At 36.4% G+C, this 26,380-nt stretch overlaps 4 protein-coding genes across 4 annotated transcripts; 1 reads left to right on the top strand and 3 right to left on the bottom strand.

Moving 5' to 3' along the window:
- LOC112273879 (prolycopene isomerase 1, chloroplastic) lies at positions 1 to 3,539 on the bottom strand. The gene is made up of 6 exons (XM_024502910.3): positions 2,370 to 3,539; positions 1,816 to 2,145; positions 1,590 to 1,663; positions 1,220 to 1,407; positions 617 to 1,059; positions 1 to 512 (listed from the first exon to the last, which is right to left on the bottom strand). Exons 1-6 carry the CDS (start codon positions 2,844 to 2,846, stop codon positions 195 to 197), a joined length of 1,830 nt encoding a protein of 609 aa, XP_024358678.1. The 5' UTR covers positions 2,847 to 3,539; the 3' UTR covers positions 1 to 194.
- A 340-nt stretch (positions 3,540 to 3,879) lies between these two features.
- On the bottom strand, positions 3,880 to 7,517 carry LOC112273874 (DEAD-box ATP-dependent RNA helicase 3, chloroplastic). Its single transcript, XM_024502897.3, has 2 exons — positions 4,721 to 7,517; positions 3,880 to 4,249 (listed from the first exon to the last, which is right to left on the bottom strand). The coding sequence occupies exon 1, from the start codon at positions 7,241 to 7,243 to the stop codon at positions 5,012 to 5,014; it is 2,232 nt and encodes a 743-aa protein (XP_024358665.1). The 5' UTR covers positions 7,244 to 7,517; the 3' UTR covers positions 3,880 to 4,249; positions 4,721 to 5,011.
- Positions 7,518 to 9,137: 1,620 nt separating this feature from the next.
- LOC112277899 (uncharacterized) lies at positions 9,138 to 13,689 on the bottom strand. Its single transcript, XM_073532210.2, has 10 exons — positions 13,257 to 13,689; positions 12,780 to 13,024; positions 11,936 to 12,020; positions 11,615 to 11,800; positions 11,230 to 11,400; positions 10,856 to 11,065; positions 10,396 to 10,567; positions 9,955 to 10,126; positions 9,586 to 9,698; positions 9,138 to 9,396 (listed from the first exon to the last, which is right to left on the bottom strand). The coding sequence occupies exons 1-9, from the start codon at positions 13,575 to 13,577 to the stop codon at positions 9,605 to 9,607; spliced, it is 1,656 nt and encodes a 551-aa protein (XP_073388311.1). The 5' UTR covers positions 13,578 to 13,689; the 3' UTR covers positions 9,138 to 9,396; positions 9,586 to 9,604.
- A 2,283-nt stretch (positions 13,690 to 15,972) lies between these two features.
- Positions 15,973 to 18,221, top strand: LOC112277915 (transmembrane emp24 domain-containing protein p24beta3). The gene is made up of 4 exons (XM_024510761.3): positions 15,973 to 16,255; positions 17,001 to 17,187; positions 17,375 to 17,482; positions 17,794 to 18,221. Exons 1-4 carry the CDS (start codon positions 16,055 to 16,057, stop codon positions 17,925 to 17,927), a joined length of 630 nt encoding a protein of 209 aa, XP_024366529.1. The 5' UTR covers positions 15,973 to 16,054; the 3' UTR covers positions 17,928 to 18,221.
- Positions 18,222 to 26,380: the final 8,159 nt, after the last annotated feature.

Below are 26,380 nucleotides of genomic sequence, written 5' to 3' on the forward strand. Positions count from 1 at the left end.
AAAAAGCAATACAAAACCTCCCGTTTACTAATAAATCACATCTTCTCCGACCTAATGCATTTCACTTTTACACAGCTTCGAGGGAATACCTCAAGAATTGCTTGAAACACCGGCACAACAGCAATGAAACCACCGACAGAAATCACCGACACGGTACGGACGGGGTTCGGACACCACCACCGACAGGGAGTGGGTCACGCCGCGGCGACGTCCAGAGAGTCGAGGAGAGCCCAGTGCTGCCAAACAGGGACCAGAGAGTTGGCGGTGATCATCCCCGACGCGGCGACGGCGGGGACTCCGATGCCCGGCATGGTGCTGTCTCCACAGCACAACAGGCCCGGGATTTCACTGGCGGCGCCGGGGAATGTATCCCTGCCGGCTCTGATCGCGGGGCCGTATGTGCCCTCAGATCGACGCAAGTAGCGCTCGTGGGTCAGCGGAGTCCCCACCAGCTTCAGCTTCACTCGGTCTCGTATGTCTGGAATCACCTTCTCCAGTGTCTGCCACAACACCTGCCACATTGCGCACACGAGAATTAGAATCACTTCAGATACTGATCTCTAATGCGATGTCTCCATTTTGGCTCTGCTTTCCGTGTAAACGTAAGAGTTTTTACCTCTGATCGTTCTTCCTTCAACGCTGCATACTCCGGGCTCTTCCTGTCCATTCCTTTCCAGATGCTGTAAGGCTCATTCCCTGCTGTGTAGGCGTGCACAACGTGACAGCCTTCGGGGGCCAAGGATGGGTCGAACACCGTGGGGATGGACACCAGGCAAACGTTCTGCGGCGCGCCAACCCCACGCTTCCAGTCGTGGAGAACAAAGTGATGGCACTCCAAATCCGATGGAAGTCCCATGGCGTCGATCCCCAAGTGAAGGTGCATAAAACTGTCTGTCTTTTCGGTGACGTTGGCACGGTTGATGTAGCTCTGCGCGGGCAAGGCGCCATTGGGAAGTAGCTTCGCCGTATCCCAAGTTGATGCGTTGGATATGACTGCTTTAGGTGCTCGGATTGTGTATGGTGTCTTGTTTGTGCCTCTCGTTGGCCGCACGCGAATGCCTGAAACATGTGCACCCATCATCTTACAGGTTGACTACTCTGCATAGGCTCATGTAATAGAAATCTAACCACATGGGAAAGAGTGACACACAGAATGTGAATGGCAGTAGAACAGTGAAAGTCGACAATCAACACTACGGCCGTAGGAGGTTGTACTGACCTACAGCACGCCCCCCTTCTAAAAGAATCTCATCGACGTGAGTATTGAGCAGCAAGCGACCACCGTACTTTTCCAAGCCTCTAACAAGGGCTTCGATGATGCTTCCCCCTCCTCCTAGAGGATAATCAATAGACCCACCCTCACGGTGTCGCTCTTTGAACATGGTCACCATTTCAGCGGTGATCGTGCTGAATACACATAAAACCAACTGTTAGTGCTCCACCACGAATTCTTACCCTCTTAAAAGCCACATATAACTCACCAGACGATTTTCTAAATCGAACGATCTCGGGTTTACAAACATCACACACACAGGTTTCAGACAAAACTAGTCCCTATCATTAACAATGTTGACTGGCTCAGACCGGACCTGTCAGCTAGGAGGCCACTCAGCACAAAGCATTCCAAGTCAATCAGCTGCTTGAGAAATGGATCTTTCACCACCTGCGGCATCCCACCTTCTAGCTCCAATTTAATAGCTTGTAAAACATCCATTCCAACCGGTATGCAACATGAATCTCTGAAGAGATGAAGCACCATAGTAAGCATTGGGGTTCCTCAACTCCGCGAAGTTAAAACAGGGATCACACACTGACCTGGTTGACAATACCCGAGAAGGGAGAAAGCATGTCCTTTGTAGCCGGCAAGAAAGGCAGGAGCTGAGGAAGAAACCTTCCTGCGGTGAAAACCACGGCCGGATCAGGTCTTAGAGCGGCAGCAGGAAGGGCCATGGCTGCACGAGCTAGGGGCTCCATCTTGTCTTCAAGTTCTCGCCATTCGGATGCTGCCCTAGCTCCCCCGACTCTTCGAATCTCTGCTTCATACGCATCTTTATTTGCTGTAAACTTGAATGTGCCCTCAGGCAAGTACCCTATCCAATTTTTGTATTGCACGCATTCCACCTTCTCTCCTATGGCATCGAGCACCTGCAAAGCACCATTCCCTTGACCTAAATTTCAATCAAAGTACTCCAGAAACTTCCAGAGCCAGAAAATAACCTAATTCTCTGTACAAAAGAGGCATCACATTCAACTGCGCATTCGAAAATTGGTTACCGAGTCAAATGCCGAACAATGTCATGTCTGATAGAATGCACCTATCTACTGCGCTTCATTGAAAACATTGAGATCAGGCGGAATACAACACGCACCTGTTTGAGGGGGTTGATTGAAGGCTTGATAGAAAGTCCAGCGTGAAAAGAAGGCCCTGAATCAAACTGAAACCCTTGTCGCTCAAAGGCATGTCCTGCTCCTCCGGCTATGTCATGACTTTCACAGACCACCACCTTGTATCCGTATTTCGCAAGCAGAGCTGCGCAACAGAGACCTCCAATCCCAGCTCCGATTACGACGACATCCGTCTTGGGAATTTCGGGTGTATCACTCAACTTCCTCGAGGCGCCTGATGTGGATATTGCATTGCCGCTTACAGCCGCCCTAATGAGTCTTGGACAGCAATGTCTATTTCTCCTTTCTCTTCTCGAGGTGCTCAATTGTGGAAATTTGAAATCCCTGAGATCACCTTGGAGGCCCTTACCATGAGCTTCAATTTCGCAATTAAATTGTAAATGAAGAGAGGGGTAGAGGCTCACAGATTGGCGGGCTGTGGCCACCGCCTGCACTGCCATTGCTTTAACTCAATTCTTTCCCAAATGGGTTCACGCGCAGTACTGACACTCTATGTACAGGGCACTACAGATTTGCGCCAATCAACATCTACTTTTGCCAATAATCGAGCTAAAATTCTGCTATCTTGACAGAAAGTCAACTCACTACAAACTGTGTACTCGAGACATTCACACCCACTTCTTACAAGTAGGCATCGCTTAAGATACACGGCCTGGCAATCCAGTTGGGCTTTCCACAGCCAGAATGAGGATTCAGAAGGAGCCCTCGCATTTGCGTCCTTACCAACGGACACTGACAACAGACGGCTCTGAATTCTAACAACTGCAGCTTCCTGCAACATTTCAACGCTGCGAAAAAGCGATTCCAAAGCGTCTCAACCGCGAGCTTCTGTTTCGGAGACTGACATCCGCTGGATAACGTAAGGCTGGAAACGAGCAGCCCTCCAAGGGTGTTAGATACCCATGTGGCAGCGCAAAGCGTGCGTCTTTCCCAGTGACACGAGTAGACAAGCCATATTCACGGCAGCCTTACCACCCACGTCGAGAATGCCACCGAAAAGATTTTTCTGATCACATCCTTAACATGGATTGCAGGCCGCATGCAGATTCATATTCTTGATGATTTACGAAGCATTTCCACTCTTGTTTGTGGACAGTTCACGTCGTTGCTTTTCTCACTGCATTAAGCTGATGCTGCCATGGTCCAAAGTTAAACAAATTATTCAGACTTTTGTTGGACATCGTTAGAAATGTCCACGGGTGGTTTCTAGTTGAAGATAATTTCAACGGCACTTTATTGCCAAAACGACTTTTTGAAGTAACATGTGTCAATATATATATATATATATACACTCACTCTATATCAATCGTGAAGTGCTCACTTGATGAATTTGAGGGTGGTTCATTCCATCATGGCAGATAAATATCTACGGGCAGAAGCAACGAGTTTTGTTGACAAGTCGTTTGGTGCCTGAGGAGCTGTTAAAACCTTCAAAGACATTGTGTGATAACGTAAAAATAATAATAATAATAATAATAATAATAACACATATATAAATATATATATATATAAGTTGGTTATGTGAAAGTTTAGATAGCAAGTCCTGCTATGAGGTGTTGACAGGGTTTCGACCAAATTGTCGTGAAATGCTTTTGGAATGATGTTCCTAAAATCTAAAATGCCTCTCTACTTCAGGCCTTCAGCATCGTGCAATAAAGACCCTCTAGGGGATGCTAGGAACTGGGGAGGTTAAGTACCACCATCTGATACAAACTACACAAACTAACTCACCATTAACACTGTGAACTCGATTAGTTTGTTGCAGGATGATGCAAACATATCGACCTTGGTAGCCACCAGACACATCCTTATCCCAGCGACACTCTGCCAATGTTTGAATGCGCTGCTCAGGGCAGCCGACGAGAAACAAATAATGGAGGCGTCAGAACAGTCCTAGAATTCACTTCATCTAGAAAGCTACAACATACAAAGACTAGAGATATCATCAGCTAACCTGAAAGCATGTCTCATAAAACTCATACAAAGAAATTCATAACGTAACTCAAATATCCTCAAGAACACTCGTATAACCATAGCGCTGAAACCCCCATCCTCCCAAGCCAACCCAACGTGAATAAACCATTAAAACACTTCCGATAGTACCAAAAATAGATCCTTAACCCATTGAATGCACCTAAAAATGCAGTTGCTGCCCTAGCACATGCAAGAACAGAAGGCCTTGCCGGCTTCTACCAGTGTAAACCGCAAAACTGGTCATTTTTGTTGTCAATAATGTTAGACTCAGCTTCCAGATCTAAATCACGGAGCAGAACCAACATGCATCTTCTCTTGAGCTGCACCAGAACGCACTCACCTTTTGGCACGGCGTCAGAGAGTTTTAGCAGGTCTACTACTCAGGAAAATTTTATCGATCATTTCTTGGCTGAAAACCTCTGCGTCGATGAAGGCACCTAGTCCATACTGCAATTCTATTAAACGATGCTGGCCGTTGCACCGTGAATACTAATGCCTCCTCATCGTATACTGGCAACTCGACCTCTCCATAATGCTACAATATGAACAACTTAGAAGGAACAGGTTGGAGGGATATTCTAACTACTATATCTCTATTTGCAAAGCCTCTAGCTTTCCATTTATCCTCCCTTCAACCTCCCCAACTGCTGCGCCGACTTCGCCCTCCTCCTGAAGGGCAATCGTTCGCCCGATGTCCCCGTTGCCCACACACGTGACATGTCCCTGAAAAGGTCCTGTCACCCCCTCTGTCCGACTGCTTTGACGAAAACCTCCCGAACCTCTCTCTTTCTGATGATGATGATCGAGGTGACGATGACGAGAATCTTCCGAATCGATCATTGCCCCTATCCATACCACCTCGACTATCCGATCCTCCACCAAATCTTCCAAACATACCTGAGCTTTGTCCTCCTCTCCTTTCTTCTGATATTATAGGAGGAAGCTTTGTTGGTACGTCGAACACGTCCCCGTCCTGGTTTGGTAGCGCCAGAACTTCCTTGGCCACATCATCCGGCAAATCGAACACCGCTCCATTCACCCTCCTGTCGTCGATAATGCAGATCTTCCCCACACTGTCCGCTGCAGATCGAGATAAGCCAGACAAAACCCCGCTCACACCGCGCGCATTAAGAGCTGGTCTGCCCCCGCTGCGCATCAGCCTCAACGTCGTCATTCCTGGCTCGTGCGTCAACAAAGATCGGCTGGGAGGCAGCTGACTGAACCCACTCAAGTGAGCCAATGCAGCAGCGAACGCATCTGGACCCTTCTCCTCCAGCAGAGACTCTGCAGTTGGACGGAACTCGGCCGCCAAACTCTCATCCACATTTTTCAGCGCACCCCTCACCTGGTCGAAGCTTGCTTGCATCACATCCTTCACATGAGGTGCACCAATCATCTGAAACCTGCACTTCACGTTGCTCTCGATAGTCCGCATCGTCCGCATCTGTTGATTGGTAAACATCAATATATTCGTCCCGGTCTTCCCCGCGCGACCTGTCCGTCCCGTCCTATGCACAAATGTCTCCGAGTCGTTCGGAATCTCGTAGTGGATTACAAGGTCTACGTTTGGCACGTCCAGTCCTCGTGCAGCGACGTCCGTCGCGACCAAAACTGTGATATTACCCTCCCGAAACGCGTTCAATGTCTTCTCCCTCTGAAGTTGCGAGATATCCCCGTGCAATGCCCCACAAGCCACCAGGTTCCCCATCGCCATCGCCACGTCGTCTGCGTCTCTCTTTGTCTGCGTAAACACGATCGTCTTCCCGCCTTTGGCATGCACAGTAATCAAGTCGCTCAAAATCGATCGCTTCGCCGTTGCAGGAAGCTGAATGGCCAAATTCGTGATGCCCTCCGCCAGCTTGTCATCTGCGTCTCCCACCAGGTTAATCATCAGTGGCCTGTTGAGGTACTTTCCACTAAGCTCTTTCACCCATTTCGGCATCGTCGCAGAGAAAAGCATGCTCTGTCGGTTCTTTGGCAACTGCTGTAAAATACGCTCCACATCTTCTTCGAATCCAACCGCCAACATCTGATCTGCCTCGTCCAACACCAAGAAGTTTACATTCTGCAACTTCAAAGAGCCCCTGTCAATTAAATCGATGATACGCCCGGGCGTCCCCACGGCAATGTCTACGCCCCTCTCCAGTTGCCTCTGCTGCATGCTGATAGACACGCCACCATAGACGCACACCGTCGACAGCATAGGAGCTGACTCCATAAACTCCCGCTCCACTTGCTTCGCCAACTCACGAGTCGGCGCTAGCACTAAAGCCCGCGGAGACCTCCCATGCCTGGGCGCGCTCTCTTTATGCGCGTCAATAATGTGCTGTATGATGGGAATTCCAAAAGCAAGTGTCTTCCCAGTCCCCGTCTTCGCCCTCGCAATCAAGTCCTGTCCTTTCATGGCCGGCTCGAGGACGGCCCTCTGAATTGGAAACAAGTGCGTGATCCCACGCTTCGCAAGCGCATTTACTATATCCTCAGAGACGCCCAAACTGTCGATCGCAAGCTCGTCCTTCCCAGCACCCGCGTTTTTTTTCCCCACGAAGCCCTCCTCATCACTCGAGCTCAAAGTCTCCTCATCAAACAAATCCGGCTGGCTAGAAATCTCCCTCCGCGACTGCAACAAGGTCATCTCCGACGCCAGCCCGTTCCCTCCCTTCACTCCCCACATGGATCCATTCCCAAGGAACAAACCCCTCTCCTGCAAACCCGTCCACCCCGACGACGCTCCCCCATTGCTTCCCACCACGGACGTCAAACTCCGCCCGACTTTCAGCGCTTCCCGCTGCGCTCCCGCGCTAGATCTCACGCGCACCAGCGCCCTCGCCCCAGCCTCAGCGCACTTCCTAAACATCGCCATAGTTCTAAACCCCTCTAAATCCTAATTGACATAATCAAAACAAAACAAAACAAAACAACCAGTACAAAAACTGCTTAAAACCCCCCGGAAAGCTCAAAATTCCCACTCGCTTCACAGGAAAAGGAAAGTCCCAAACAGTTGCCGCCGGATTAAAGCGGTGACATGATGGCGAAGGAGGCGATCTGCAGGGCAATTGATCTCTTCGAAGCCGTAAAGGAGATGGAGACCAAACCCTAAACAGTGCCGAAAGAGGAGGAAAGAGGAGGCCACTGGAAAAAGGAGGCAGAGAGAGAGAGAATGTGACCTTCTTTAGGACATGGTCACACGATAGGGAACGTGAGGGAATGTGAGGGAAGGGGACGGATCCACGGCAATAGGTCCAGTGTTTAGGGCACGCCCTTGGTCCTCTCTGCGTGTAATATTCTCCCTTTTGAATCCCACGAAAAAACAAAATAATTACTGCAATTTCACGGCTTTTAAAAGGGAGTGGTTAATTTTCCTATTTTAGAAACCATTTAGGGTTCAATATAAATAGGGGAATATTAAATAGACTCAAGCTTTTACTAAATTGACCCACCCATCATGAAAAAACGATTGAATCTGAAATTGATGAAAACCAACCACATTCATCATAATTACTATATTCTTTGTCATGGGTAGGTCAATTTTGTAAAAACCTAGATTTCTTTAATATTCCCCTATAAATATGATCTCAAACTATGGTTGGGGTAGATCTTCTCCTTAAATTGTACCATGGTAAATTTTTGATTTAATCCATGGATGAATTTTTGGTTCTTAAAGTTCTTGCCAATGTCTGCCTACAAAAATTAATTGTAACTTAGGACCAATGGAAATTAAGGGGAAGTTGGAGGGTTAGGGAGAAGTGATTAAGTACTAAGAAGAGGGATCAAAACATAAATACAACATATCTAATACATTGTGTAGGTGGCTGAATTCAAACTCAATGCTTGCTCAACACTACGAGGTATTACAAGTAGAGCACCAATCTTTCCAAAAGCTTGTTATAGTCATCAATTAATGCTATGGATGGATAAAAGTATGTAATAAAATCACACCATGGTCCATTCTCTTAGATTTGAGTACATGATTCGCTTTTTAGTCCATAAAATAGGGTTTAAAATGAGATGTTCTCTAAAAATTATTTGTTTGAGCCCATTTTTTTTAGGAACGTGTTGTATTGAAGCATAAGGGCATATATATAAATAAATAAATATATATATAAATATATAGCAAATGTTAAATACAAAACCAAATCACTACATTCTCAACGCTTACAAAAAGATAGTTAGAAAAGTTGACTATTTGAACAAACTAAAATTGAATAATAGAGTTTACAATTAAACTGTTTTTTGCATTCCAAGTTTAAAGAAAAATTCTTTTAAGAACCATCAGAGAATCTGATGTAAATTAAATAAGCAAGGCATTTCCGAAGAAATTGTTTGAATAAATTGTTGTTACTTCAATATGCCTACTTTCTAAAAATAGTTCCTATATTCTCTTGTCAATGCAATACTTCAGGGGCACATTTGTTGACAAAGATTCCGTTACGTTTATCCACAAGAATTTACACGGCTTGTGAAGCTTAGAAGGTGCATTCGGTTTTTGCATCAATATGCCTACTAAAAACATTCTACATGAATTGGGAAAGACTTGAGAAATGCTATTATCTTCGCACTGAGGAGGTTCGATGACAAGCTATGTCAAGAAATGTGTGGGCATTCCTCTCTGCTCTTCACGATAAACTCCAGCAAAAGCACTGAATACCAACTGCTTATCTCAAGCATCCAACACACTCCAATTAGCAAAAGCAAAAATTAAACAATATCAATCAGAAAGATACCTCAAAACCCTCAATTCAGCATATGCTCACATGAACAAAATCAAATCACAATCAAGACGGATCGCAAGGGAAAGTGTTGCATGGAGCAAGTTCAACTTCTACAGGTTACCACTAGCATAAAACAGAAAGCTACTCGCATTCGAAGTCCAAATGTGAAATATTAAAATTGCAATCTACCTCGAAGTGGAATTGAAACCCCAAATGAGAACACCTATGCGTTCTGTTGATATCCAATGTGAATGCGACTTGTGATGCTGGGTAGCAGATAATCAAGACTCATCTGGGACCTTTGCTGAAGAAAGAATTTGTGGATACCAAATGTCAAATTTCCACGATCAAAACCCCATCCCTATGCGACATCTGTGTACAGGAGTCGTCAAGTATCTGACTTTCACAACACTTTCAACCCAGCTTGATAAAAAAAAAAAAAAAAAAAAAAAGAAAAAGAAAAAAAGGGCCAGAGTAGCTATGCTGAGCTTACTCCGTTAGTACGATACAGATTATTGCTGTTGTTCGTATATCTGCATGTAAGTTTCCGAAAGTGCCACCATCTGGGGCAAAGTCTCATTCACGTGAAGATCCTGCATTTCATACCTGCGAAGCATATCTTGTAATTAGAAGATGCAAAATAAAAAATGTGCACGATCCCTGTTGCTGACCTATACCAGACGATGCAGTGCATGCATTAATTACAAACCAATACCAAATTATAGCGTACGTGCAGTGCACATTACGGTTACTATAGAGACAGAAGAATGTCCTCAAAAGATTTAGTTCCGAACGTCTATGCCAGATAAATTGCCTCTAAAGAGTAAGCTACAAAATCGTTTTGAAGAGCGAAGTCGCTTACCACATTTCATCTGACTTGCGCTGAACAAAAACCCTGTAGGAACCTTCACCTGGTTTCCCATCATGGACAAGATTGGCAATCAAGTCATACTTCGTACGTTGTTTTTCACCATCCTTAGATTTCGGCAACGGTATGTAATCTTTTAGCTCCAAATTTTTGACAGGAAAGTTCACTGTGACAGACAGGTAACACATAAGAAACCAAAAGAGCGCAACATCAGACAAACATGTGATAAAAGATCCGGACACGCTACGGTAGATTTCAGGTACTATCAAGGAATAATACAACCAGAGAAATGATGTGTGATTCAAAGAGTTACCCTAAAGCTCTTGCTTCGCTTCTAAGAAATAACTGAAGAACTTGTCCACTTAACTAGGTGACTTGAACAGAAGGCCTTCAAGGGGGGAAAAAAGAAAAAAAGAAGAGAAAAGATGAACTCACCTAAAGTTGGATTCTTTTCCATGAAGAAATTGTTCTTGGTAAAGCGCCGCATGTGGAGAATAATATACTGTGGCAACCGGGTAATACGATACCGCATCCGGGCAAGCTGGGGTCTGACTACTTCTGTTACCGTTTCTCCATCAAACTTCTTCAATATATTGAAAAGAGGAATCTGCACACATTGACAGGGTAGTAGTGTATAAAATAATAATTGATGTTCTAAGCATGTCATCTGTAAGGACAAGACTTTCCAAGAAAAAACATACTAATAAAAAAACATATCATAATAATAAAAGTTTGAGGTGGTAGAGAGAGCAATCATAGTATCTTGTTGACCATTCTTAGTATACGGCAACTCATAGGCTTATCAATGGATCAATCTGAAATGTTGATTGAAACTAATCAACAAATTAAAAAATTCACAATTACTTGACATGTAAAGCTCGGTGCAAAGACTAACCTGGGGTATAATGTTCTTTTCCATGACATCTTTAAAGAGTGGAGGAGGGGGCAAGTCAAGGCCCAGCATAAGAAATGGCATTTTGCTAACATCCCTGTGCAGATCTGTAGTATCCAACTTTCCTCCATCATCTGCACCAGATGGCACATCACCCTCGCGTTCTTCAGCAAACCCCTTCTTCTGAGTCTCCTTGGTAACCTCCAGTTCCCCCTGAGAATTTATCACCAAACATTAGACTTTTTACAAATCCAATTAAGGAAGCTACAAGCTTCGTCAACATCAAAAAGAGCCCCTAACGACAGATTGTTATTCCAGAGAAAAAGAATCTAACATCAACAGTTTATGCTTTAAATAATACTGGACAGGTTACAAACCTGAAAACACTTGTAAATAACACTGCTATTGCGCTTCTTAGTGCCACCAAGGTCTGTATGAAGAGTGTTGAGAAGCCATGACATGAACTCCACAGGATCAGATTGCACACCGATTCGAAACCTCTTCTTACTTGCAACCATCACCGCCTGCAAAAACTCATGAGGACTGACCTGCCAATAACAAGGTATATTTATCAGTGAATGTCCATAGGGACATGATAGTAAGACTGTAAACAAACATCGAAAGAGGCCGACATCAGCAAGGCTATAAGATTTTGATCGCTGGCTACAATAGACTCCTCATTCTAATTTTCTCCTCGAAGTAAGTTGCATTTATAGACCAAAAAATCTTAAATGAATCCTCCAGACATTGAAATCAACTTACCTGCCCCTTAAAATTCTTTGTATGCCATATTTTTTTTGTCAATTCACCAAAGCGCTGGACCAGCGGCGATTTGCAATGCTTGTAGTTCTCAGGAAGCAAAAAATAGTTCCTCAGTGGGGTAACTCGCATAAGAGACTGTATGGTAACATTAACAAAGTCGTTTTCCTTGATGTTGTTTATGCCCACCTAGAAAGGTAAGACGGTTAATTAGAGTAGCTGATAGTAAAGATAAAATGCTTTAAAAAAGGAGGATATAAAAACCTTTCAAAATCCTGCTACCATGTGAACGAAATAAGCAAAAAAATGAAAATGTGTCCTAACCATTCCTGGAAGATAATCTGAGCCGTCTAACGCCCTTGACCATTGTTTGATTTTGTCCAATTGCTCAGCCTGTGCTCTTGTGAATCTGCAATGGGGAACAGAACCGATTAACGGGGGAGTACTTTGCAAGTACGAATTAGAAGGAACAATCGAACAACTTGATTTGATCAAAACTTCAAAACAGTAACTTTGCCGTTCTAGAATGTAGGGCCACTCCTCGATGCAAACTGCACAGCTCAGCAGCGCCGCGACAGAGAACTCAGTTTTTCTGCGCCTATCACACACAAGGTGTGCCGCGTAATTTCCTTTCTCGCGGAATACCACGTTGCTCCACAGCTCAAGGAGTCAACGCTCGGCCTAAGGCACATCTACGCCGCTAATTCCTATAGTATTGGACCAGCTCTCTCGATACCAACTGCAAATCTCAGCAGTGCAACGACAGACAACCCAGTTTTTCTGCGCCTATCACACACAAGGTGTGCCGCGTAATTTCCTTTCTCGCGGAATACCACGTTGCTCCACTACTTAAGGAGTCAACGCTCGGCCTAAGGCGGTTCACATCCACATACAGCAGCCTTCGACACTCCAATACTCATATAATGTAATGGATGCCAGAATTCAAATTCAAATTCACAGAATTAAAAGCATAAAATGCAAGGCATCGCCAGTTTGAACGAGCTATTCTTGCCCCTAGGCGCACATTGGCTGCCCATTCAGCGATCATATCAAAACAACAGAAAGCCCATGAATAGTATATAGAATAACGTTGATCCTCGTAGTTCCAGCTTCAAGGACTTCGCGATCAACCAGTTAGAATAAAAAAAAAAAAGCAATTAATGCATACCGAGGATTTAAGACATGTCGAATATCGTCTAGAGAAGGGTCGTTCACTTCGTAGCCATCTGGGAGACAATAAACCTTCTCCGTGTGCAGATTGATGAAGACATGATGACCAGCTTCAAGGCTGTGCGTGTATGCATGAGACTTGCGGCCTCGTCCTTGAAAATATTTCCCGCACACAAGGCATGCGTACACATTCAAATTGGAAAGTGAGACCGAGCAAAATTTCTCAAAGTCGAAATCCAGCACCTGAGGACAACAATATCCAGTAAGTTGAAAGACTACTCCACAGTAAAGTTGACCATCTTGGATACAACCAAGAGCAGGAAACCAATTCAAAAAACATATCAATTGCAACAAACGACGAAACAATGCCAATGATTTGAACCCTCCGAAACTGTAAAAATAAAAAATAAAAAATAAAATAAAAATAAAAACCGCACGCCAAGGAAAAAACCCTAAACCACCACCACGAACAAACCTGTCTGTTGACAGTATCCAAGTATGGACAATCTTTCCGCAATTCAATGTCACGCCGTAGGCCCGCACGGCTGCGCTCCGCCTCCTCGTCACTTTCGTACTCGTACACCTTTTCTTTCACCGTCACCTCCTCTTCTTCTTCCTCTTCCTCCCCGTAGTGACCAAGCGTCGACAGCACGCCGTTTTCGGGAGAGTCAGGGATCTTAAACTTCTTCCGAATGCCATTCAACTCATCGCTGTGAGGATCAATCTCAACTGGACGAGCTGGTGCAGTAGCTCCATCTTCCTCCTGATCAACGTCAGTCTCTCTTTCACGCTTCATTGAAAAAAAAACCGTCAAAACACCAAAAACCGGCAGAAGCAGATGGGGAGCCTCTGATAGAGAGGGACAGGCTTGAAAGGAGAGGTAGACTTTGACAAGACGAATGTAACAATAAGAGCACCAAACCCTAAAAATCCTCAAATGATCCCATTCACACCAGATGTGCTGTCTTCAACTTCGGTCTACCCTATTCACACCTGTGATGCCACCTTCAGCTTCGCACTACCCCATTCACACTGGTATTGTTTTATAAGTATTGTTTGATTTAATATTCAATGGTTGGTTTAATCTACCTCAAATGTTGGAGAATACTTTAGCCTTCTTATGTAAAAGCGTGTATATGGTGTATTTGAGGGTTGGGAACTATATGCAATTCAAGATATCTTATTTATACAATGACATTGTGCATAGATTTAAAATAGAAATAACAAATAATATTATTTAATGTATAAATTCATAAAATGCCCATTGAGATAAATTCTCTGAGAAAAATTTTACAATTTTTTTATTAATTTTAATTATATTTTTATTTTTATATTTTTCAATGTGTATGTGAGTAATTTATATACCTCGTGTTATTACAATTTAATCATAATTATATGCATCATTAAACATTGGGGTTTTATAGTTTTGGGTCATCTATACAATTGTAGAATGTGAAATAATAAGTTTTGATAAGTTGTATATTTATTATGTTAGTGTATATTTTTTTAAATAAACACTCTTATGTTCATTTTGTTAATTAATTATATATACATTGTGTTTATAGAAAATAAAAACGCCCAAAAAGTGTTATTGCATACATGCAACTTTTGTTAAGAATTTGTAACATTATTTTTAACAAAAGAAAAGAAAAGAATCAATTGAACACTATTTTTTCTATTAAGTTTTAACAGTAAATTCAAAAAGCAACAGCTAATTTTATATCTCCCTAAGATATAAATAAATGTGTATATATATATATATATATATGTGTGTGTGTGTGTGTGTGTTTATTTGAAACTGAATTACTTAAAAAAGCCACATGCAATTCATGATACAGAGTGTATTAACAAAGTATATTCATTTACAAATAACAACAAATAATAATAACATTACCAAGGTATGATTTATAATGCACTTACTATTAAAGACATGTTCACATGATCATAACTTTCTGTTGAAGCAGTTCAATCTTAGATATTATGATCATGTAAACATTTCTAATCCTATCAAAAACACTTCTAAGGCTATCAAAAACATATTAGCTTAGAGATATGTAACTTATAACCTCTGTAAAGGTTTGAAAGTAGTGATTTTATGGTAAATTCAGCAAGATTAACACTTTGAATATACATGGATGCCTTTACTTTAAAATATTATATTGTAAGTAAAATGGATATATATATATATATATATATATAGTATTCACTGAAGGTATAAAAAAAACTTGTGAGTCATAAAATAAATAAGAGCTTGAATGTAATTGATATTCAATTATTTTTGAAAACATGAAAATGACAACTTATTATTATCACTTTTATTGCCAAAACTCTAACGTTCAAACTTCTTATAATTTATAGCAAACAAGACAAGTTATTATTTAACATTTTGGTGTACTTGTAAAAAAGAAAAAGAAAGCATAAACATTAATTTAAAATATCATTAAAAGGACATCATTTTAATGCTTAAATACATAGTGAAATCACAAAATCCAATTTTTAATTTCAAGGGAAAACTCCATATTTTCAACACATTTTGTAAAATTTTCATTTCTTTGACACAAAGACAATAAAAACGGCAATTTTTTATTTCGTATTATTTTATTTATTTTTGTCTCACATGTAGAAGCAGAGATACATGTGGAATTGCAACAAGTTTTTTTGATATATCGTTATGGATTCAACTATTACATAGTTTCACTATTAGTATCAAATTAAATGAAAAATAAAAACAAACACTAAAGTTATAAAACCAACAATCCTGAAACCTTGAATTTCACCAAACAATTGACAAATACTTCAACATGCACCACCACAAAGTCTCAAAATTGCCACGATTGCAAAGCAAAACAGCATCACCATTGATTCCCAAAATCTATTATTAAGGCAAAGTTAATAAATAACCAAGATTTCACTAAATTAGCAAATTACCAAGATTCTACGATATGGTGGAATTGGACCAATGACAATCCATCCCTGACGAGATATGGACCCTATATCCGCCCCCACCCCCATCCACCAACCGGTGCAAACCGCGGACGGGTTCAGCGCACCCACCCGACCCGACGAAACGCCGGGCGGGGACACAGAGGAACAGAAACCATCCATCATTAATTCATCCAACAAATACATGGATGAAGGAAGAGGGGCTAGAAACAGTGGTAGAGCGGAGGCGGCAGAGTGTGCGTGGGAATCGAGACTCTCTCGCATTCTCTTTCGTAGTGTAAGAGATTGTTTGCTTGGTTTGGTTTGGTTTGCAGAATTTGTGGAGTAGCGATGGAGCTTCGGCCCTGGATCACAGTGCTCTTCGCCCTCGCGGTTGTTGTCGCGCACAGCCATGCGCTTCTCATGACCGTTCACAATACAGAATGCGTCTGGGAGGATGTAGAGTTCGACGGCGATGTCGTCAGCGGTAACTTCGTTGTGTTGGACCAGGAGGTTTTTTGGGGCTCTGAGCACCCCGGTATCGAGCTCATTGTATGCACACTCACATCTCTGGCTTTATTTAGTTTGCTTTCTTTTCTTCTCTTTCAGTTCGTGCTTATGTATCCTCTGTGGTTTGTTTTGTTTTGTTTGTTTTTGTTTTTTTATTTTATTTTTTCTGATTGTGAATCGGTGTTTTTCCTTTTTTTCCTTTTTGTTTTTGGTTGTGTTGGGAGTTTAGTGATTTACGCTGTTGTTTGGGACTTGGAATGAATTTGGCTTGTCTCCTCGCCGAGAGGTTATTTCATTTAGCAAAGATCGTAGGTGAATGGCTTTGAGGTTTGTGAGTTTAGGGGTGATTCTTTGCTGCAAGCTCTGTTGAGAGCTTATGGGTTTGAGATTTTTGGCCTGTTCAAAGGTTTTTTTCTTGATTTTTTAGAGTCTCATTTGCCAATTTTTATTTATTTTTATTTTATTTTATTTATTTTTTCTGTTTGATTTCCTTACAAAAATCCGACTTCGTTTCTTGAATTTCCGGTTGGTTGGTGATCGCTCGATGTCGTACCCCATGCAGTCTTGCTCGGATGGTTTGTTGTCCTGATGGATTTTGGTTGAAATAAGCTATGCATTTGATACACAAAGGACGATATTACATGAGTTCGTAGGCATTTTTTGGTTTTCGAAGCTTGGAAATTCAATCATCTTCATTGTCGAGGATTCTGCAATCTTACCGTAGGGTCAACCTTTATCGCAATCTTTCAGAAACAAGTTAAGGATACTTCGAGTTGTTTTGATTCAGGTCACAGGACCCGATGGACGTGCCGTTCACACTACCAATACTATTGACGGGGAGAAATTTGAATTCATAGCTCACCGCAGAGGACGCTACAAGTTCTGCTTTCACAACCCGTTGTCTGCTCCAGAACAACTCACGTTTTACATTCATGTGGGTCACGTCATTGGCGTCGAAGAATTGGCGAGGGATGGTATGACTCATGTCTCCTCGAACTTAATGAATAAATGCTTCTTGAGGCTCTATTTGTTATACCACGATAGCTTAGGGTTAACGACTCAGTAGGTAACCTTATCTTCATGATGAAATAAACAAACGACAAATATCCCCTATATACGAATTTTTTTCACATGACTTTGGCGTGGGTTTATTGGTTGCAGAGCATTTGAAGCCTGTTGATGTGAAAATCTCTCAGCTCAGTGAAGCCCTTGAGCTTGTTAGTGCTGAGATTCGATATTTGCAAAACCGAGACTTGCGTCACAGAAAAAGTAAGCACCCGATTCCTTTCGAACCTGAAATCAACTTGTCCGAGAGAAATGTTGTTTGTTTGTTTGTTTGTTTGTTTGTTTTGTTTTGTTTTGTTTTGTTTTTTTTTTTTGTTTTTTTGTTTTGTTTTGTTTTGTTTTTTTTTTTTCTATGCTATTTGTGCAATCGAACGGGGATGAGTAGTGTAGTGTAGTGTAAATTCTTTTGGATGATGTCCAGCTTAGTCTGAGGATATGTTTGTGACATTGTAATTTTCTATGTTTTCTATCGTGCTCGTTTGTATTGAACCAGTGATGGAAAATTTGGATCGCAGCAAATGAGAGCACGCAGAGGCGGTTGCTATTCTACACAGTGAGTGAGTACCTACTTCTGATCGCAGCCAGCGTGGGCCAGGTGGTCATGATCCGCCATCTCTTCAGCAAACGTATTGGTTACAATCGAGTATGATATTTTGCTCACTCAGCTTGTAGTTTTAAAGGACACGCGCGTTTGAGAATACACATCCTCACACAGTCTGGCTAGGAATAGGAGGAAAGCTGGAAGAACCAATGTTGCACCCAATTATACTGTCTGTGAAGTGCGCAAGACAGAGAGTTTTTGGTACACTTAGCGTGGTCGAGTTTGTTTTGGAAAGTGGAAGGGTGACTCGGCATACGTGCAGTACACATAAGACTTCAAGCAAGTTCTGTAAATCCAAATCATCAGTGGCGGAGGATTTAAACGAATCATCCAATTTTTACACCTTCAGTGTGTTTTATACAATGAACCTGGAATCTGTTCGAAGTACTTATCTCTGCAAATGTCACAATCTTTCAGAGCAGTTCAAAGCATTGTTCCAGCCTAGATATTGTGATGCCCTGCCATAAACTTTAAAGGCCCATCGCTTTACTCAAACGAATTGTTCAAGTTGTGCCTTATTCTATTGCTTCTTGGAAGCAGGCAGTCTCAAAACTTGGGACATTTTTTTTAATTTGTAGAGTCAGCTTACACAGTTAAGAACCTTAGGGACTTTTGCAGCCCAATCGGTTGGGTTTAGGACCTTCACGAAAGTGCCGAGTATACCCCCAATAGTTCTGTTGGAGTACATATTTAGCATTTGTGATAAATGGTACAGTGAGGAAGCATGGGATGTGCCATGAATGTCTGCAGTTCGGCAAAGTTTAGAGTCCTTGAAAATTCAACATGCCATCAAATTCAATAGATATCCTCAAACGTCATCTCGTTGACAACGCCAATGAGTGGAAAGACTGTAACTAGGATCTAGGATGTTTGCGAAGTAATGCATTAACATGTAAACAAGATCAATCAGAGAAAACTAAGATGCAATAAGAACCTCAGAAATTTGTAGAGTGATGTATTTGTCATAATTTTCATAGTAGTTATTGAAATATTGCAAAAAATAAATTAAATCAGGTTTTAGAAAGACATAGTATATTCCACACTTCTCCATTGATGTGGCATTATATTAAATGTTAAGGAGGCATAACAAATTACATAGTTACACAAAGCTTTCTGTATTTTGATTGAGTAGACTATTTGAAATGACACATTTTATGTTCCACTATTAGACAGTTATTAGTGAATAGTATTTGTAATTTTTATGCTTTGTCAAATGACATTAAATTAGAAAAAATATCAATTTTTTTTTAGATTTAAAAATATTGTGTTCAAAGTTTTTAAAGAAAAAGTAATTAAATCCAATACATTTGTGGAGGAATTAAATAATAAAAGTTAGTCATGTTTATGCTTTCAAAAAAACTAATTAGCTAACATACTGTCTATATGTATATATATATATATATATATATGGATGTAAATTATATGTTCTTTAATTTATGTTCATTCTTATTTTTAATTTCTAAAAACATATGTTATATTTTACAAAAAAATAAAAAAATGAAAATACTATTAAAATAGATGAGTATAAGCAATGACGTTTTAAGCCAATGCAAGTTAAAATATTGGAATAATACATTTTTTATAAAATTGACAAATTTTACATAAAAATCATTACCAAAAATTATCAATATTTTAGTATAAATTAGTTTAAATCAGTTATTCTAAACTTCTAACATATTAGGTTGAAGTTTTTGTGTAATGATAATTGCATTCTAATTTATAAGGTATAAATATATTATCAAAGAAGATTAGCAATCATTTCATTTATTTTTTAATTATGATATTTTAAACTTCTCAATGAGTGTACGTATGTGTGTGTGTATGTATGTATGTATGTATGTATATTTTTTTCATGTGCGAGTTTGAATGATGTAACTAAAGAAATAAAAAGAAAAGAGGTAAAAACAAAATTCAAAATATGTAAAGTTATTTTGTAATCAAATATATATATATATACACTAGAAAAATCAACTTCAAATATTTTAAATTTTATTTAATTTAATTAGATTTAATGAAAAATATTTATAAGTAAATATCAAATCATAATTTTTTAAAACTATTAATGTTATCTTATTTTATTTTATTATTAAACTAGTCAAGAACCATTGATCAAACAATACCACTATCATTAAACATTTGTCAATTATCTAGAAATGAAATTATATTAAATCACACATATTAAAATTATTTGTTTCTTGATTATTAAAATATCTTTAAAATTTATAAATAACAAATTTTATCGATATTTTTGGTAAAAGATATAAATGAAAAAATACACAATACAAGAATTAGACTTTCAAAAAATTATATTTCAATATACAAAATATTTCTACTATTCATATATAATATAAGATAAACAAACTTTACTTAATTTTTTTGGTATCATAATCTTTTATTAAAAAATCATATTCTTGTGGTGAAAACATATCACATTAAAGAAAAAAATAAAGAAAAAAAATATAAAAACAAAATAGAACCAAAAGAATTAAACTTATTTGACTTGTTTATAGTGAATGCTCTAATATTCAGCTACAAGTAAAAAATACGACTTAAACTAAATAAATACTAGTTAGAACAGTTTAATATATATATTTGATAGCTATAGTTTAAATAATATATAGTTTAAATAATCTATAATGCTATTCATCTTTAAGTGTAAATGGTTTTTGTGTTGTGGAATAAACATTCTATTATTTAAAAAGTTTATAATCAATGTTTATTTGATTATTTTAACTTAAAAAATTACATATAAAATAAAATAAATTTTGGAACTTCATCCATTTTAAGTTTTCTTTATTAAAAAATATAACATTTTACAAATTTTTACTTCAAATATTTAATTTTGAAGGAAAATTTAATGTAATGCCAATAAATTTCTATAAATAAAAAAATATTTATAAAATATAATTAAATGAATTTAAATAGGTTTTATTGTTGATTTTTAAGTTTTTATATATATGAAAAATTTCTACATTTGAAATTAAATTACTACTATTTTATATTTATTTAATTATAATATAGTAAATAAGTGTATATAAATTAATAATTATAATATGTATAATTACATCATACAAATTTGATAATTTTTTTAATACAATATATTTTTTAATTAAATTATAATTTTATAAATTATTATTAGTCTCCAAAGATATTATATTTAATAACTAATTAACTTAATAGAGTTTTAAAAATTACCATTTAGTAATTTTAATTTTTTTATCATACTCTAAATTTATATTTGAAATGAGTGTAGAAATTACATAATAATTCAGAAACTATTAATTTATTTAATTATTTTCAGAATAATGATATTATGTATACTAAAAAAATCAAAATTTTAGTAAATTAATCATAAATTTATAAATTCTATTGATATTTTTTGATAATTTTAGCATTCATATAGTTAATAGTTTTATTTATTTTTTAGTTTATATACAGATATAAACATATATGTAAAGAGTTGTTAAAGCCACATCTCCTCTTGCCAACTTATGATTGATTTTATCCATTTCCATATCCATTGCTTTGTTCTCTTTTCTTATTCTATATCTCTTATCTTCAACTTCTCTTTGTGTCTATCTTTCATTTCTTGTCTTTTAGTATTCTTTGTAGACAATCAACATAAATTAATATACTTTGTTTCCAATTCTTCAAAGTCTCTTACATCATAATATATTGATTAGTTCCATTTTCACATTTCAATTTGAGATGTTATGACTCTTCAACCCACACTACAAATGTGTCCTATATTTCTTTCAAGTTTATTATGAATTTCACCTAAGTTTGCAATAGAGATTTAGCACAATAGTGGTCACAATAGTGGTTGATTAGACAAAGCTTGAACAACCTTGGCAAATACTTCTTTCCACCATACATTCCAAAAAATAAAAGAAAAGCTTGATAAAACTAAGGCCATTGCTTCCTACTAAAAATTAGTGAGAGTCATAATCATTGACAGCTAATTCACCATATAATACTCAATGATCTATTGCAAGACTTCTTCAAAGGGCTATGTTGCTAAGAAACTAATTCCTATTCCTCTTTGATTTAGATAATATATACCAAAAGTATCCATGTAATCATGGTAGTATCCAAGTATCTTCCCTATTAATGTTGGTACTAGGCTCAAAGAAAGCAACATGGAAGACATGGAACAAGAGAAGAAAATATGGATGAAGGGAGAGGAGGGTTTTTTAATGGAAGACAATGAATAAAAATGGAGAACAAGGATATGGGATTGGAAACAAGAGATGGATAAAATCAATCATGAGATGGTAAGAGAGGTGTCGCTTTAGTAACATTAGAATAAAGATTTAAGAACCCTCTCTCTCTCTCTCTCTCTCTCTCTCTCTCTTTATATATATATATATATATATATATATATATATAGATAATTTTATCTCATATAATCAATAATCTTGATAGATATAATTTTTATTAATTATTTGAAATAAAATTGATTAAATAAGTTGTTCTACTAGTCATGCAACAATATGTTCATTGATCATGCTTCAATCAACTTGAACTAATTGCTTATTATTATTATACACCATGAGCTTTTGTTTTTTATTTTCTTTATTTTTTACTTTCTACCATCTTTGTTTTTATGTCATAGCTAAAAAGTATATATGTATCTCATGAAAATTATATAATTTTTAAACAAAACATGATAATATTGAGTTCTTTGATGAAGTGTGTAGCTACAATGATATGCCAAATAAGAAAAGAAGTAAAGAAAGCTTGCAAAAAAAATTGAAAACAATGTGAATGCTTAGTATAAATTATAAGGCTTTGTTGTTTCTCTGATTTTGCAACTACATAAACATATCTAATAAAAGATAACTAAAAAAGATAAATCTTCTTATTTAAAATTCTTTTTATATTAAAATTTTATAAATTATCAAAAATAAAAAATTTAGAATAAAAAAAGAAGTTAGATATGTTATTCAATTTATTCTTATAAAGTAAGTAAAAGAAGAATTGGCATTGCTAAAGCTCTATTATAATTCAAAATTTTAAAAATTTGGACATATTATAATAAAGATGAAAAAATGAATAATAAAAAGTTGATAAATTATTACAAAAGTGTGCCTAATATTATATGAATAGAGATTGAACTTATAAATTTAATACAAAGTTGCAAAAATAGGCGGATTATTATTAATCTTGTCTTTATTTGAGAGAAAAAAATAATTTTTATATAAAATATTTAACATTTTACAAGAACAAATGACCTTGTTTTTAAATAGATGAATGAATCATTCTAAGAAGTAAAATAAATTTTATCAATTCTTGTTGCATGAAGAGAGTAGTAATACAAATGTATTGACAATAACTATGCTATTATATGAATTAAAATAGTTAATAGTAAAACACAATTACAATAATATTCTTAACATAGATGAATTTGGCCTATTCTATACCATGTCACTCAAAGACAAAATTTCCAAGCTAAAAATTAAAAAAACTAAGAAAAGTAAAAGCCATTTTTATTGTGTTTAAAATTAATATAGTTAAATTACTTTGAAAAGTGAAAAATTGTAGCCATTCATTATTGGTAAGGTCCAAAAACCTTGAACATTAAAAAAAAAGTAAAGATAATAACTTGGATTTTTTCATTATTTGAATAAGAAGGCTTCAATGACATCTTTATTGTTTATTAAATGACAGAAGTACTTGAATGGGGTCATAAGACAAAATGGTCAAAATGCCCTTCTTCTCTTTAATCATTGTGCTACATATAGCTTGAATAGTATTTTTAGTTTAAATATCATCTACTATTTTTCTTTCAATACAAAATTTATTTCACAACCTATAAGTGTTGATATAAATGCTATTTTTAATAGATAATTTTGACAAATAGTGATATAATTTGTACTTAATGATTTAAAAAATAAATGTAATGTCTTTAGAAGATTATTATTTTACAAAGAATATATTAGATAAGATGTATATGAGATTTTTATTTTATAAGAGACAATATTGAATTGCTAGAAACTTACAAGGCTATTAAATATAACTATATAAGAATATAAAAGTAGATAAGAATATAGAAAAATTTGAGAATGACATTGCACAAATAAAATATAGTTTAAACATCAATAGATTATTGATGTAGTTGTTGCTTAACTCGCCTTCTAAAAAAATGATATTTGATAAAAAAATTGATAATAACCTTCATATCATACATATCAATATGATCAAATTAAGAGTATTTTAGAAATTACAAAGATAAAAATCCGAAATTATAAAAAAAAGAATCATGAATTTTATACAAAACACTTCATGAACTTGGAAATAATAATATAGGTATGAACATCAATTTGAAAATCTACTATGCCTTACACAATGTATAAGAGCAACTTTATGCAAAGCAAAGAGAGCCACAAAAAATTAAAACTATAGACCAATAAGCCAACTTGGTAGCAAAAATATTGTCTTATCTTTAGCAATTAACAAGTTTATTATTTATGTGAATGATTTAATCTTTTCAAAGTTAGTAACAAAAATGTTCTATATACTAAAATGTAATAGAAGATATATAGTTAGTTGCTTGTACATGCATTGTTGGAAAAAGTAACATCAATAAAAATATTTTTTATTACTATTAATAGTTTATTGGTAGATTTGAGTTACAAAATTCAACATAAAAACTTTTTATTTTTCTTCTTCAATAGTAGTCAGCTAAAGGATATATAATATTATTGGTCTTTAAATGTAAGTCTTATCTAAATTTATCTATAATAGCAATTTATATAAAAATAACCATGCTTTATGAAAATATAGATATAGTTAAATATATCTCAACTTGTTCAACATTGAATCATAAGTAAGTTTTTTTTTGTAATAACAAACATGTTTATTTAGATAGGTTGAAATAATTGTTAAAAACATGGTTTTGTTATTTATATTAGATTATATATATATATATATATATATATATATATATATTGTAAAAAAAAGAGTCTAAAACTCCTATAATTATTTCATCTTCACTTATATACTACTAATATTATGTCCAATTTTGATAAAATTGATACATCAATTTGTCAAAGATGTAAATAATTACTATAAATATATACTAAAATAAAGCAAAGCAACATATGCTAACAAGTGTAGTAATAATTTATTAGTAGTGAAATTGAAACTTATATTAGGAAAGTCCACTTAAGGCCACATAAATCATTGATTAAAAAATAGTGGTTTATATTTGAATTTTAAAAATAAATTTAGAAAAATATTAAATTGACCAAAACTTTTATTAAATCAATCCATCCATTATTACAAATTGACTCATAGAAGGTTGAGCTATCTTTATTATCATAACTATCATGTATATTTGAATTAATACAATCATGGTTTTAAAAAATAAAATAGAGTTGATACAATCATAAAGATATTGCTTGTAACAAGAAGTAACAATCAAAAATTAAAATTAATGGCCTCTTTCTTTTATCCAACCTTGTTAGAACTATAATTTCTTATATATTTGTATATGCTCAAGGATATATAATTTACGAATGATACTTTGATTAACATCATATATATTTCAAATCTAATAAAGAAAAAATTTATAGTTAAAAAAAAAAAAAAAACTTAATTCATCAACAAAATACAACAAGTGAATTGATTAGGTAGTATATAGTGGCATTTGAAAGTACCATGATGTTTCTAAGGTAGTATATAGTGGCATTTGATAGTACAAAATAGCTACTATAACTATAGACCTTCAACATCACATGTAGGATATTTGATTGCTCAACAACTTCAACCAACAAAGAAAAAGATGACAACTTGGATGTTTCTTACAAGAATATTGCCAAAAAATATAATGATTGCATTATATGAAAGAAATCATAGAAGTTATATAATTACACATATTATTTAGAATAAATGCTAATAACTATGTTATGTTGTCTTAATAGTTGTTTGCTCATTGTTTGTCTTATAGAAACCTTGTATATCATTAATTATCAATTAACTTATCAATGTGATGAAAAGAACTAGATTGCAAATTAAACCAATGTAATGAAAAGAACTAGATTGCAGATTAAACCAATGTAATGAATGTTTCTTCTAAGGTACTTTATATTATAAAATATTTTATTATTTTACCAAGAATGCTTATAAAATGCTTGGATATTAAAAAAAAGATATTCTCTTATAGCTTAAAAAAATAGATTTCTTTAACTTAGAACTGTAACTACATCTTAAGTTGACAGTCAATATTCTAACCTAAATTTGTATTTAAAAGTATCCATCAAGGATCCTTGAGAAGTACAAATTTATTTTTCTTATTTGTTTGAAAATATAACAAGAGAAATTAAAGCATAAGAAAGCTCAAAATAAAAAGTGTATGTTATCAATACAACATTGATTTTTTTACAAATGTTGTGAAACATCTATCCATCTATTCTCTTAACCTTGTTATTGAATAATTTAAGTGAACAAAATCTTTTTCAAATTTTAACAACTCTCCATATGTATGTATATTGTTAAAC

This window comes from Physcomitrium patens, chromosome 2 (assembly GCF_059467195.1).
Source record: "Physcomitrium patens ecotype Gransden chromosome 2, ASM5946719v1, whole genome shotgun sequence".
Classification (NCBI taxonomy): domain Eukaryota; kingdom Viridiplantae; phylum Streptophyta; class Bryopsida; order Funariales; family Funariaceae; genus Physcomitrium; species Physcomitrium patens.

Bases quoted from the DNA above. Each gene is read 5' to 3' on its own strand.
- LOC112273879 (XM_024502910.3), bottom strand. From the start codon at position 2,846: ATGGCAGTGCAGGCGGTGGCCACAGCCCGCCAATCTGTGAGCCTCTAC. The intron at 2,146-2,369 runs GTGCGTGTTGTA...GGTGCTTTGCAG, and splicing joins CAATCAACCCCCTCAAACAG to GTGCTCGATGCCATAGGAGA. The intron at 513-616 runs GTAAAAACTCTT...GCAATGTGGCAG, and splicing joins TGAAGGAAGAACGATCAGAG to GTGTTGTGGCAGACACTGGA.
- LOC112273874 (XM_024502897.3), bottom strand. From the start codon at position 7,243: ATGGCGATGTTTAGGAAGTGCGCTGAGGCTGGGGCGAGGGCGCTGGTG.
- LOC112277899 (XM_073532210.2), bottom strand. From the start codon at position 13,577: ATGAAGCGTGAAAGAGAGACTGACGTTGATCAGGAGGAAGATGGAGCT. The intron at 11,801-11,935 runs GTTAGGACACAT...TTACCTTTCTAG, and splicing joins CAGATTATCTTCCAGGAATG to GTGGGCATAAACAACATCAA. The intron at 9,699-9,954 runs GTAAGCGACTTC...TATGCTTCGCAG, and splicing joins CGCAAGTCAGATGAAATGTG to GTATGAAATGCAGGATCTTC.
- LOC112277915 (XM_024510761.3), top strand. From the start codon at position 16,055: ATGGAGCTTCGGCCCTGGATCACAGTGCTCTTCGCCCTCGCGGTTGTT. The intron at 17,188-17,374 runs GTATGACTCATG...TATTGGTTGCAG, and splicing joins CGAAGAATTGGCGAGGGATG to AGCATTTGAAGCCTGTTGAT. The intron at 17,483-17,793 runs GTAAGCACCCGA...TTTGGATCGCAG, and splicing joins AGACTTGCGTCACAGAAAAA to CAAATGAGAGCACGCAGAGG.